At 44.7% G+C, this 14,843-nt stretch overlaps 1 protein-coding gene across 4 annotated transcripts in view; it reads right to left on the reverse strand.

Annotated features, from left to right (window-relative positions):
* Positions 1-685: 685 nt before the first annotated feature.
* Positions 686-14,843, reverse strand: part of LOC137801646 (microtubule-associated protein 4-like) — an 86,854-nt gene continuing 72,696 nt past the window's right edge. For 3 of the 4 annotated variants that reach the window (XM_068598996.1, XM_068598978.1, XM_068599004.1), the window contains 7 exons: positions 14,439-14,680; positions 12,477-12,533; positions 7,324-7,416; positions 5,389-5,470; positions 5,185-5,294; positions 4,787-4,976; positions 686-3,041 (listed from right to left, as the gene is read on the reverse strand). In XM_068598996.1, the coding sequence (XP_068455097.1) occupies positions 3,037-3,041; positions 4,787-4,976; positions 5,185-5,294; positions 5,389-5,470; positions 7,324-7,416; positions 12,477-12,533; positions 14,439-14,680 (779 nt within the window). In that variant the 3' untranslated portion in view covers positions 686-3,036. The remainder of the gene's footprint in view (positions 3,042-4,786; positions 4,977-5,184; positions 5,295-5,388; positions 5,471-7,323; positions 7,417-12,476; positions 12,534-14,438; positions 14,681-14,843) is intronic. The other variant, XM_068598986.1, reaches the window with a different exon arrangement.

The raw sequence follows: 14,843 nt of genomic DNA on the forward strand, positions 1-14,843 counted from the left end.
GAGTGGCCATCAATGAGAACAGCATATAACTGGACTGAAGCTTCTCTAATGGGGATGGATGGTTTCTCAGTCGGCCATTGTTAGGTCTCAGAGCCAGACTATCAGTGTTCTAGAGGCTTAGCAGCGCTCTCTACAGGATGGATGCAGTAGTAACACTTCACACATCTGACAACTACGGCAGCACGCCACCAACACGTCACCACTCCATAGTGATAGCGGAGACCCGGCTACGTGCATAGAGCTACAGCCAGCAGAGAGGGCGGCTCTCTGTGAGGAGCAGACGCTCCGACTCCTTCCGTGACACACGACTCAACGCTTTAGGTCTGAAAATCAAAGTCACATCACAGTGCTGTTTTTTGATGAAATGCATTTTGCACTAAATTTAGGGGATTTCCTAGAACAATGAAAACTAATTAATTCAAGACATTAAACAATTGTGGGAAAAGAGAAAAAACAATCCCTTTCTTAACTCCCATTGACTTAGATTTTCTCCATCAGTGAGTGCACTGACACTATGTGAATGATCCCTGCTGCTCCTTCTTGGCTCTGCCTTTGCTGAAATACTGCTGCATTCATGGCATTTTGGATCTGGGCAGTCCCTTCTGTTTTTTTTTCCATATATCCAGTGGTATCATTACAAAACAAACAACTACAAAATGCTGGGAGAAAAAAAGCATTTAAAAAGCTATTTACTTTGATCTATATACACTACAAATCAATAGCTGGAGATGTGAAGCTTGATCATCATCTTCCTGTGCAGTCGTCACCTCAGGAGGTTGGTGCCAGAGTTGGTTCACTAGACGCTCTCTAGTAAATTCATCTGCCACCGAAAAGTTGCAAAGAAAATGCCAACGTAAGACTTGCCATGAATGTAACAATATTCCCTTTAAATTGACGCTCCGTTCTGCAAGTGAACTCCCATCCCGCCCCGGTGACCTCTGTGGTCGTCCTCTGTCTCTGCCGTATGTGTGTGTGTGTGTGCGCTCCCGAATAAGATCAGTGTATTGCTGTTGGAGAGTCGGAGTGAACCACCAGATGAGGAAGCGGACGAGAAGGAGGCGGGATGAGGTGAGCCCATGATGACAATGTCACACAATGACTACGAGAGGGACGGCACACCGACGCGGATCATCATTGTTGTGAGGACATCAGCGCAGACCACCAGACACAATAAGGTGTGGCTTCCATGAAGAGAGGTTTTTTTTAAATTCAGGTTGCTTTTGTGTGTGAGTGTATTATGTGTATACATGTGCTGATTTCTGTTTGCTTAGATGTGTGTGTGTGTGTGTGTGTGTGTGTGTTTGAGCGTGGGCATGCACACCAACAAGCATGTGTGTGCTTTCCTGTATACATCTGTGCTTGTGTGTCGGTGTGTGTGTGTGTGTGTGGGTCTCACAGAGAGGATTCTTAGATGCACTGGCTAGTGGGAGGACACAAAAGAGGGTGTGGGTCTGTAGCCTCACTCCCTCTCCACTAGGGGTGAACCACATGACCAGGAAGTACCACATTGGCGAGAGAGAGGGCGCTCACTGTCTGTCTGTCTGTGAGCTCAGGGGGACTGCTGGAGTCGCTCACAAGAGAGTTTACTGGGGCACGGAAGAAAACATGGAGGTTTGGGGTCAATTCTATAGTAACAAATTGATCAAATTGCGCCATTTCAAGGGCAGGCGTGACCGGGTCTTTACCCAGCAGCCTGTGTGACTTGATGGTTGACGCCGTCCGCGGTAACATTCGGTATACTGTGCGCTGATGCTTTCATACTGACTAAAAGGTGCTGCAGCTAGCAGTTGAACGGGTTCAGTAACACCTATCCATAACGGTTGAATACTCCTTTTTAAGATCAGACTCTTCAAGATTAAATACTGTGATCTTAACTCCTTCAGCTTCAAGATCAAATACCTGTGTTTAATTCTTCGTAAGCCAAGGTGACAGAAGCCCCATCACTTTTCACCTCACGCTGACTCTCATAAAATAATCACATCAATAAATGATGTCTCCAATGGTGGCAAAAGCCTTCTGTTTTGTTATGCCGCTACATTTCTGCACTGTACTGTCATTCAATACATCTTTTCTTGAAACCTAAAACAGAAATCGCCTAACATCCCAAATGTAACTTTCCGCGACGTCTTTCTGCACAGATTTGGAACTCCACCTTTGGATCCGTTTCCAAACATCTGAGATTGTATCCGCCACATGAGCTCCTGTCTTCTGCGCTAATCACTGCTACTGGTGAAGATAAAGAAGCATTGTTGTAATACGTCTGTGTGAGACACACTCGTGCTAAGATTCCAAGAGATGTATTGGGAGATAATGTTTGACGTGTGGGCTGTATAATTACCCACGTGCCATAGGTGCATTGCTGTAGATACTGTAGATTTGGAAATAACTGGTGGCTGGCTGGGAGGCTGGAATGTGTTCAAAGCAGACTTGCCAGGTCTTCTGCTGGTTAGTGTGGTCTAAGTGGGGCTAAGTGGACATAAGACTGGAGGTGGGGCAAATGGTCGCGCTAGCATAGGTCTGCTAACAAGGTTTGTAGATCAAAGTGGTTTTATATTGTCTGTAGGAGGGACCGTAGATTAGACTCAGTGTTAAAACATTATAAGACTCAAATGTGGAAATATTCTAAGCCTGGCTATGTTCAATACACTACTATTAGCATTGACTACAGTAGTGGGATTGCATTGGTGTTGATCAATTTGGGGTTGAAGTCCTAAATCAGTGCTTACAAGGGAATTTTACCAGCCGAGAAGCTGGCGGAACCCCACACACAGAAACACAAACAGGAAGTGCTCTTCTCTGTGGTAGGCCAAGGGTCATCCATTGAGAGGTCAAAGGTTGGGGGTTGGTAGCAGGAAGCCGGCAGGCGAAACCCCCAGAGAAACACAGAAAGGCGATCGGTCAGTTCGGTGCTGCGGTGGGCGAGATGAAGGGCGGGGCCAAAAGGATGTGACTGCGCCGTGGTAAGTTGTTGGTCGGTCAATTGGCAGGTCGACGAGTGCCATGCGCGTCTCGCCAAAATCTACTGGTCACTGGGACTCAATCTGTTGGAGGTAAGAAATAGAATTGAGAAATGAGGAATATAAAAAGTTAAAGAGGATAAGAAAAGGAGTGATACTGAGACAGGGGTGGATACTGCCTGAGTGTCACTTTAACAACCAGATGGTGTGTTAGCTCACAGGCTGCTTCAGTCGGCAACCAGGTTCATATGAATTATGGACCATATGATAAACCATTTATGTTTTAATTGTATTAAATCTACAGCCATCCATCAATTAGACCAAGTTTGGAAACAGCATCGGGTGGCAGAAGTCTGTCATCCCTCTGAACTCAGGGAGTCTGGAGGCCGGCTGCCGTGCCAGAGATGAATTTATAACCTGAGACCAGCTTATCTTCAGTCTGTAGGTCTCTCCATAATTTCATTTAGCAGCAAAGTGTCTGTTTTTTTTATTTTTACCACCACTCCATCAGACACGTAGCGAAGACCAGGTACACAAACAAACAAACAGCATCTCTTTCTTGTCAAGTGTGTATGTATTTGCTGAGCCCCTCAACAGCGATTGTCATATCAGAGTTAAGCAACCGCAACTCGCCATGTCAGGTCTGCCATGTTGAAGCGGTATAAGAAGGGTTGTGGCAAGAGCAATGCTCTGCATCTGAAGGGTTACAGTATGAAAATGTCTAAAAAGGATTACAAAATGTTTTTATGGGTTCTGACATTTGCTACCTGCTGAGCTAACTAGCTTATTACCTACAGCTACTTTTTCTCAATTAGCTAACTGTATCACTACATAGGATTACAGGTTACATTAGAACAATATCTGTAGAGGATTGGTTAACCTAGCCTTACCGTACAATACAAGAACTGTGCTTTATTCTTCTAAGTGGATCACCAGCTGGTGAGGATGCTAACCTTTGCCTCGGACGTGTAGCTTTAGCCGCTGTCTTGATAACATGCATGTAGCCATTATGTGCATTTTGAGAATATTTTACAGGATGTTAAAGCTTATGGTTAAAGAAAATTGTGAGCAAACATTTAAACTAGAGACAGTTTTAGCATGAGACCACTCTAGCTAGTGACCGGTGCGTTCTATCTAACCTCGGGTATAGTTTAACGGATATAATGTATGTATAATGTAAAAAATAAATTAAAATACAACAATACAAGGCAAATGGAAGGACTCTTCTTTAACCCAATAGAACTTCTCATAAAATGAAAAACAGGTATCATGGGGAGACCCTGAAAAAAGGCTAAAAATCGGGTGAAAAAAATTGGGAATCGTCAATAAAATACGATTAAAAATATAAATAATGGAGTAATGAACTGGCTATTTCGTCCACATATTCCTGGGACAAGTGGACTTTTTTCCTGTGAAGGAAAAGTCTCCCTTCAATGGTAATGTCCACCTAAAATCTTTTCACGCACTATCACTAACGTTGGGTAAAAATCACCTAAATACGTGTCTGTTCAAAAACCAGGGATTGGAGCAGAGAGACACGCCCACCTTCAATGACGTCTGTGAGCAGCATGAAGCTACACAAGGACACGCATCTCAGACAAAAGCAACACAATAAAAATAATGTAACCACAATGTAGAAATCACCCAACATTAGTGTTCTAGGATTAAGTCTGTTGGACGGCCCTGCGTCTTGAAGAATGATGCTAAAATCTTCAAGCAAAAGTAAGTTGCGGAGGCGGGGATTAGTGAGCGGTCAGTCAGCTACAAACACAGACGTGCATGCCAATGCTTTTAGAACTGATAGTGCGTGTGTGTGTGTTTACACCCACTTGTCTCAGTGATGCGTTTGTCTAGGCTATGGTCCCTCAGTCCGTCTCCCCCGAAAGGGGTGGGTGTGGGCTCCTTCATGCCGTTCTCCTTGGCAACAACTGCTGGTGCTGTTGCTTTGGCAACGCCCGCTGGCCCTGTTGTCAGGGCGCCACTTGGGGGTGAAGATGTCTTCTCCTCTGTTTTCTCCTCCTGTTGCCAAATATAGACACACAAACACACACACACACACACACACACACACACACACACACACACACACACACACACACACACACACACACACACACACACACACACACATGATAGTGTCATGATGCCATCTTGTGGCGTTGGCCAGTAAAGGACAGTCAGCCAGAGGAGGTAACTGATAAAACAAGTAAATGCGTTAAAGTCTGACCTTGTGTCCGTTGGTCTGCTCGTTGCCTTGCCCCACGTTGTCCATGGATCCAATCTTAGACTTAGCTTTAATGTTTTGCTTATGGGACTCAATTTTCACATCACCTCCACCTGAGGTAAAACACAAAAAAAGACAAAAGAAGGTTTAGTATGAGAGTTAAAATAGAATCATAAAATAGAGGAGAACAGAAGTAAGACGTCCCACCTGGCTTATATTTAATGTTGTCCTTTGAGCCACATTTGGACGTCACCTTGCTCAAATCAACCTTCTTGTGCAGGATCTGGACCTAGAAGGAGGGGAGATCACGATGTAGCCGCTTTCACACAAAGTCACAAAGAAGCCACATCCAGTGCAATGCAGCAACACTTCAGTGTCAACTCTGTCCAATTCAGGAAATCCTCGTCGTTAACGAGGGGACGCGGCCTGTAGAATACGGTGGTGTATGTGAAGGAATGGACACAACACAGCGGATATTGAACTCCTTACCCTCAAACTCTGACATGTGCTTTTATGTGTCGCAAACGAGGCTGCGTGCATGCTGATGGATCCACACAGGCTTCAACTGGAGCAGGCGAGAAGCCAGTTATGAGACCGACGCCCCGTCGTGACAGCTGACTGATTGATTCTGAGCTGCGGTGCACCTGCCTGACAGCGTGTGAGGAGAGCAATCCAATGTACATGTGTGATGACGGACAGGAGGACAAGCGGTCGCCCGACTGTGACCCTCGATGTGGTTGATTGTGTAAGCAAACAAAACTGTGATTGGTTTCTGGGAATTGCCAATTGACATTAGAGCTTCGCCTCATTAGAGGCTGCTTGGACAGGTTCTAATATGTATCACCTCGTTATCATACGAACACAAATATTTGAATTCTTAACAGCTAATCTAAATATCCATGATGTAATTTTCCGACTGAGAAACACACCCATAACTTTGGTTAGTATCGAACATTTGAATGTTGGTGAACATGTACATGTGATTAGCCCACTGCAGTACATACCCATGAGTTGGTTTTGTACTGTGATATTACGACCTCAGAGGATTGTGTATTGTGTTAGTATTCGCTTACTTTATGTTGAACAAGCGTTACGAAAGAAGTTTCTTTTTTTTTTTTACCACATACATGTATGGAGCAAATATATAACGTTTCTCTTAAAGGGGAACTACACCCATTGGCAAATTAAAAATCCTGTTATTTCTATGGTCCAAGAAAGTCCGAACATATTAGCAACAACTCTCTTCCAAATCCAAAAACTAGAGCGGTAAACCCAAATTTTGATTGAACTTATTGGAATTCTTCTTTTAGGTGATGTTCGGCTTTAATATTGCATGTGTTGTGCTTGTGTTTTTATTTCGACATGTATATGTAAAACAATAATACATAAAAACATAGAGTAAAAAAAACAGGGTAAAAATTTAAAAAAAAAAGTAATGAATAAAATAAACATCTGACAAGAATAATATACAAAGGGTTGAGAGGTATTGGTGGGACCGATATTAAGGAAAGGGACTCATTCAATGCCTAATGTACTACTGTCAGCATATAGTGACAGTGTGAGCAATGACGACAAAGCCGTATTTAGTTTACCTGCAGCTCTAAAACTGAATAGTTGCTGATGCTGGGATATCGGTCCAGCCTATAGCTGTAGTGGATGTCCTGTCTAACCTTTTGCATTTGGTTTAAATGACGTGAGACAGCGAAGTGGTGGTCGTAAGGGCAGCCCAGAGATGGAATATGATAGTGCAGCAGGTGTTCGGAGCAGATGGGAGCAACATCTGGAAGGGTGGGCAGAAGGACCTGTGGCCAGGTCACTTTGAGTGAAATCAATCCAAAATGCAAACAGGGAGGAGCCATAAATGTGCTGATTACAGTGCAATCTTTCTTAGTTGCTTTAAAAATGGTGCTTTAGCGTAAATACAGCCCGATTGGGTGTAGAAGATGCAACATGCTTCCAGCCATGGTGAACCAATTTAACGTACGAGAAACACAAAGTCCTCATCTATTAGTGGCTGGGATGAAAATAAAAGAGTAGATCCTCAATTGATCACAACTTCTGAGCAATTGAGGGTCTATTAGCTCGTAATATAATACGCATCCACCCTCACCAGAGTCTCCCGCCAGCTCCAGCAGTACTTACTTTGCCACCTCCAGGGACATGTTTGATATTGTCCTTGGAGCCACAGCGAGACGTGATATGGCTGAAGTCCAGCTTTTTGTGCACTATCTGAACCTAAAGACAAGCAGGCAGACACACACACAAGCAGGAAAGTGAGGAGGTAGAAGGAAAAGAAAGAAAGAAAGAAAGAAAGAAAGAAAGAAAGAAAGAAAGAAAGAAAGAAGGGCATGAAAGGCAGACAGACAAGAGCAGCAGAGAAGAGCAGATCAGCTGGCAGCTTCAGTTAACAGGAAACAAGTGGCCTTGCTCTGCAAGTATGGAAGAGGGTCTGTCATTCAAATCAAATGATACCTCCTACGCTCAAGTTTTGTGATTATATGCATTATCTGATAGAACTGTTGAAATGGCGCTGGGACCTAATTCGAGGAAATGATTGAGGTTTGTGAACTCCTACCAAAAAAATCAACGCTGAAGTATCAAAAGATGGAGGGTACTGACTGAATGACAACAGATGCTTCCATAGTCGTCAACAAAAACTGAGCACAGGACAGACAGTGGAAGGGGAGACGGAGCACATGCAACAGAATATTACACCGGAACAGTTAGTGATTTTGTATTAATGCATGCTGTTCTAAGCAAAGAAGTGTCTGCAAGCGACTAACACAGGAATGTGGAAGACTTTCGGAAGATTTTCCTTTCGGGAAGAGGACCATTTTATGTAACACCTATCAGCCTGTAGGTCTGTCATGCAGCCAGACCCATTGCTCTATGGAGAATGACTAAGCACAAACTGAGCATGTCTAGATTTAAATATCTTTAAAAAATAAAAATAAAAAAACAGGGTGAAAGGTGCTATCTCCACTGACACCAAAAAGAGTCAGAAAATAGATCAACACAAAAAAAACAACAGCAAATGGATGAAGTAATCTTAGATTTAAGAGGGACACCATTAATATTGATAAAATACAAATCAAGTGAACATTTTTCGAGGGGATTTGCATTTCAGAAGTGCCTGTGCACTTGAGATGAAGGTGAATAGGTGTCTGTTTTCACAACAGGATATGTGAAACATGAATAAGAAAGTCTTGGCAGCTTTCAAGTAACAACGTAACTACCTCTTACCAGCGCTAACCACTTATTACAACGTTCTTGCTATCGGTTCCTAACGTTAACCACGTGTTGCAACATTAACCGCCATCGGTTCATAATGTCAACCATGTGTTGCAACGTTGGCAATAACATTTATTTAACATTTTACATATATCACACAATAGGATGAGATCACGTTGAGATTCAAGTCAGAAAACAGAGCCTGACACCAACCTTCCTTGACTTTTCAATGCTATTTACAGCCCAAACTAAGAGCTTCTGAGTTTGGTGCGTTCCCACAGAATTCTAGAATCAGTCCCAACAAAAGACGCAAACGAGATCTACAACACCCTTTTGATCTCACTTTTGACATGATGCTAGTTGCTTACTGTCATTCAACATTATGCACAATGAGGAGTTAGCATGTGGGATTCAAACTCTTAACCTGCCAGGGACATTTTAATCTCTAAACTCTTCGCCCCAAACGGGTATTTCAGCTGCTCACTTTGTCTGGAACTTGATGTATAAAGTTAAACAAGCGAGCTCACGTTTACGATTGGTCAGTTGTTTGTATTGTTTTACCACTGAGGGAGATGAGAGACACACCCCATCACTAACATAAGGGTTCGCCGTTGGGTTGTGTTCCTGGTTTCATTGCCTCGTTGGTTGTGTCATAAAAATCCTTGCTGCAGACTTCAGTCGCCTTCCTTCATTGTCTCCATCTCTGTCTCCGTCTCTGTCTCCAGGATGAAAATGGCACGATGACGCAGGTGGCACCAGCAAAGGATGACTCACTGAGCTGTTAGCGCATGTGCGCTTAACGCATGATTGATTGCACAAACACACACACACACACACACCAGTGTTCTGCGTTGTCAGTTGAGCGACAAAGTGCTTAGCTTCATGGACGCACAGACCACCAGCAATCTACTGATTTACACACATCCAGTTAGACTGTCGAGCACAATATTTAAAATTCCAAATCATATGACATCATTAATGTTTAAAGCAAGCGTTGGTGACATCTAGTATTTGTTGCTTTTGCAGGACGGTAATAAGACCAATCCTTTCACTGAATGAAATGAATAGACAGATGACCTTCCTGTTTGCCTCCCTATGTTCTGCCAATGCACACCTGTCACCGGAGTCTTCCACAAGCTGCTATCTCAGTAACTGTGAGTACTAACAACAGTTTGCTTCTTATGTTCACGATGTAATTCTGGGGGAGTGGTTTTGGAAGGAGGCCTGAAAGGAAGGGGCTAACAACCTTCTTGTTCTATTTAGATACTTTTGGAGCTTGTTAGCTGCTAGCTACTTTGACAAGAGAAGAGTTGGCAACACTGGGCTGGGTTTTTATTTCAGATAATAAAAAAAAAATCTAGCATACCCACCCTAGCCTAAATGTTGGGGGTTTGGGAGTTCGCAGTGAATAAGGCATGTAGAAGTAATTTGGGTGTTTTGCAGTGGCATCACTGGGGGTAGCATTTAGTTGCAAGAAAATGAGTGTGCGTAGGTAGTCAAGCATGGGAACACATTTAAACACACTCTTGGCCCCCCGACATGTCCGACTGCGCGGCTGCTGGTCTGACACTGTGGCGAGCGGTTTGTCCTACATGTCTGTTCATCCTCTACACGCCAGATATAAATCTCCCTGCAACCTACACAAGTGCTCAGATGACTGCAATTGTGGGCTGCATTGGCAAAAGGAGCAGCGGACTCCTTTGTTGAGCGGTGTGAGCTGAACCACCTGCAGCTTCACACTGGTGGTTCACTTCAGCAGGAGCACCTGAACAGCCTCAACTGTTACCGCCACAGGAAATCCAGTCAAACTCTTCAACTCACCGACCTCACGCAGAGAGACGGACTGCGGAGACGCTGCCACTCTGGTCCTTGAACTGATTCTCTTTCTCTCTGGATTATGGCCTCTCATGGATTACATTCAGGAAAGTTCTGAAGCCTACAAACTTACCTGTTCGTCAGATTTGATAATTGACATACATACGTATGCTGCTCACCATCCACATTCACACTGTGAACCATGTTTTTTTGGTATTGCATATGTTCTGGATTTGCGCCCAATCGTTTTTTCATATCAGCACTCTTTATATTCACACTTTTTCCTTCTTCTGCGACTACTGCACAACAATTTCCATGAGGATTAAAAGACAACTTCGACTTTATCTGATCACAGATGCCGCTTTAGTCAATTTCTTTTAGTAAAATGGGTTGGCAGTCCCCTGCTGGGGTGTCCTTTGGAAAGTGTTGAGAGAGTGTTGATAAAGCGTATTCACACACGTGACCCCTATCCATAACATCAGACTTTGGCGGCCATGTTGTGGTTCAACTTGTCCAGCCTCTCAAATAGTGCATCTAACTTACTCCGGTTTCACTCGGTGTATGAGCGTTAGGACTGTTCTCATGTGTTTCTGTTGATACATCGGGTTGTGGGCACGTTTCTATTGACACACTCTCGTCAATAATCTCCTTTTGCTTTTTCGCTGAGCGAAAATCAATGTCTTTCACTTGCGCACTTGTGGATGGAAACTTGGGAAGAAGCCATGAACACGGCAACTCCGTCGGGGCGATGTCTGCCTTTACTAAGTGATTCATTTTAAGGTAAAATAAAACACTGGCTACATGGGAACAGCACTTAGCACGGCCAGCCAAACAGTCACTGCTGGTCCTGAATGAGCGCTGGAAGCATCCAGACACTCGTACGGGAGTTGTAGCTGTGTGACTACAAATAGTATTATGAACCCAGACACGGGGCGTTTGATTTTCTGACATTTGTGGTATTTCCACAACAAGCATAACGCAGAAATAAGTTAATGTCCCATGGTCGATAGCGGAAATGAAAACAGTTTTAGAGAAACGGGACTAGGCTATGTGCCGGTAACTAGGGGTAACAGGGATCAAGCCGCACCGCCTTTCCGCCGCAACTGGTTGCGATAAAGCGAATTAACCACATAAAGTGTCAAGCGAGTAAAATCAGGTGAAAAAGCAGACTTTTGTACGGTTTGAAACTTTCCTGTGTGTAAAAACTTGTCTCCAGTACTAAGTACGACGCAAGATCCATTGCCTTCACTGGCCCCAGGTCCGCGCATAACTGCTCATCTTAAATCAAAAAAGGATTGATTCCAACCGCTAAAATCTTTCTTTGGTAACGCAGAAGGACATGAGGTTGCAGGGTTCTCGCATAATCAGACAGCGGACACGCTAGGCCCAAAATGGCGCGATTGAGATGCTGACGTCACGTGAATACGCTCTATAGGGATGTGTAGATGACGACACTGGTGAACTTAGACAAATGTATTCGGGAGTTGAAATGAAACGGTAAATGAGAAGAAATGGTTGCGTTTGGATTGAGTCTCTACGATACCGGAATCTGCTGTGGGGAAAAAGAGGCACTTTGCAAGCACAAGAGTGGAGGTGGGGCTGAGCTGCTTAACCGCATCAGAGTTCAAAGGAGCAACACCTTGTTTTTGACAAGGTCCCGATCCCACACTGGCATCCGAACGCCTCTGTCACGATGTGGTAAAAGCAAGGTGGCATTAGGGACTTGCCAGAACCACTTAGCTACGCCTCATGATCATCTGAAACTAAGAACTGTTGTGTTTTCGTGAGCTCAGAACGAGCCTTGTGGTAGTGAGTCATGTTTTCTACAGTAGCCAAGAACGGACAAACCAAACACTGGCTCGAGAGAGAGCCTTTCAGGTTTTCGTCACGTTCCTTGAACGCCGTCGTAGTTCTCCGACACGCTTAGAATGGTAGGAGTGGGCGCAGGTGTATTCAGTTGGTTGCATTCTGCAGTTTCACCACTAGATTTCACCAAATCCTAAACACTGTCCCTTTAAACTTGAAAGGTTACATAGAATCATATCCAAACACATATTTTTGGAGAAAAAGACTTTTGCTGATTTGATTTGGTCATGTGATATGAACAGCGATGCTGGAAAAAGTTGCTTTCAGTTTGTTTGGTAATAATAGTCACAACAAAATGGTGTATGTGGTGAATGCAGAGGGAGGACGAACGCGCGTGTGTGTAGGTATGCGTGTGTGTGAAAGTGCAGATAGGAGGGACTCACTCTGGCCTTGGCGGTGGGGGTGGAGGGGTCCGATCCCTTGTTGTTCGGGGAGGAGACCTGGAGGAGATAACAACACCCACCTGGTCAATACAAGCACCAACCAACCACAACATAATGCGGTGGAGGGACAAGGGACACAGGGATCATTTCAGCCAATCAGAAAGGAAGCACCTGATTTTATGGAGAACAACAGCACGGGTCAAAAAGAGGAAATTCATTTGGCTAAATATATGTGTGGGTGTATGAATCCTTACGAGCACCAGTTACACGTAAGAATGCTACAGATGGATCACGGCAAGTGGCAGTGAACCGGCGAAGCGCTTTTTCAAAACGTGAAAATGAATGACAGAAGATGAGCAGCAACACAATGCAGTGTGTCAGCTGGCGACAAGAGTCGATCAAATACCAGCACAAACAAAAGAGTAAGAATAACTACACAAGCAGAAAACCAGACAAATGATTTAATTACCGAGGACGGAAAGGTTGTCAGACCAATAAGCTCTTGTTGAATGGCACACATCAAAATACATAACAGACAAACCAATATTAGTCCCACTGGATAGACTGAATGAGTCAGCGCCACTTATTGTGATGTAGGGCGCCAACGTGTGTGTGTGTGTGTGTGTGTGTGTGGGAGCCTGCATTTGAAAAGGAAAAAGGTGCAACAAGGGGACGGACCGGCTCGTGCAACACACACAGCTTAATGCCGACGACCAGAGACAACATTCCCCATGTTGGGTACAGGAGAACGCAGGGCGGGGTTGGGCCGATTCCACGGAGCCTAATGTGGGGGAGGCAACTGCGGTGCCCTCCCAGCACTGACATCATCTTGTGTCCGCGTGATGTGGGTCGAGGGAGAGAGGAGCGAATGTGAAACAGGGAAGCATGCATGCAGTTTCCCTTTGGCTGAATAGTGGGGGAGATGGGCTGTGACCAGTCTGAGATGGTTTCTAAAGCCAGTCGACCCAGCCAGCTGCTACCTGATGTGTACATTGAAGATTGCTAATGGATTATGATGTGACAGAAAGATACTTAAATGAAATCATATATCATTGTGATTTGGTGAAGAGGGGAGCACAGATAACGGCTTCAGTTTCCCGTCTCTCTGACATCAAGGTGAAGAAGGGAAAATATTCTAAATACAGTGTTCACTTCAGCTGATATTGATTCTTTCAGGGGTCTAAAATACGTCCACAGAAACACAATGCCTTGCTCCCATGCTGGCTGTCCTCTCTGTGTTCTCCACATCTACTGTAGCAATACTTCAAACTACCTCAAACACAGTAAATAAATACAGAAACATTCACTTGTATTAATCCCATTAGGGAAATTTGGGCATTTGACCCATCCTTGATTAAGGAGCAGTGGGCGGCCCTGTGAGGCGCCCGGGGAGTAACGAGGGGTTAAGTGTCGTGCTCAGAGACACTTCGCCGTGTGAACTGTGGGGGGGCTGGGGATCGAACCGGCTACCTTGTGGTAACGGGACGACCACCCATTCCCCAGGAATACAGGAAATACATCCAACCATGTATGTAGTCCTGCATTTCCCTTTGTTTTCATTGGGCCATTTGAAATCTTCCATTTTGTCCGCTCAGTTGTGTTGGTGTCCTCTGGGATCACTCACGTATACGTTATTGGTCTTGCAGCACAGCTGCCTGTCATTAAACGGTATTTCATGAATATTTTGTCGCATATTGTTCTGATTATAAAACGGTGATTGAATTAAGGGTGAACGGGCAGCAGCAATACCGGGCTAATAGTCCTTCTAGGAGTTGAGGGTCAACATTAAACTTGTTGAGGGCTATCTTCTCTGACAGCCTGCACAAAGATGTGCAGCCGTTTGACTTACAGAGCAACCTGTGCCCAATCATCTGCAGACATTCCCTCAGGAACATTAACCGTTTATTTACTGCTTATCACTCATAAACCTTTCCTGTGCTCATCTGCTCGTTCTTTGCCTACCTTTCCTCCACCGGGCTGGTACTTGATGTTGTCGATGGACCCGATTTTGGAGCGGACGTTCTTCAGGTCGGGTGTGGGAGCGTTGAGGGGCCGGGGGGTTCTTGGAGCACGGGGCACCGGCGGCTTCTTCTCCATCGGGGTCTGCTTGGGCACGGGGGGCTTTGTGATGACGCGGCGACGGTGAGAGGCCTCGCCGTTAATGGAGGCGGCAGGAGTGGTGATGGAGGGAGGGCGGGGGCGGGCTGCAGGGGAAAAGACAGGAAGAGACATTAGGAGAAAAGGGGAAAAGAAGAGGAGCCTGTGACCTCAGCATTCACTGAGGTGCAGATATTGATCAATATGTGATGAACACTTCAGTGATCAGTGAAATGGACATTTATATCACAGGGCGGTTAAAATGACACA

This window comes from Clinocottus analis, unplaced genomic scaffold (genome assembly GCF_023055335.1).
Source record: "Clinocottus analis isolate CAN_PGR_092001 unplaced genomic scaffold, fCliAna1.0.p SCAF_11, whole genome shotgun sequence".
NCBI classification, from domain to species: Eukaryota; Metazoa; Chordata; class Actinopteri; order Perciformes; family Cottidae; genus Clinocottus; species Clinocottus analis.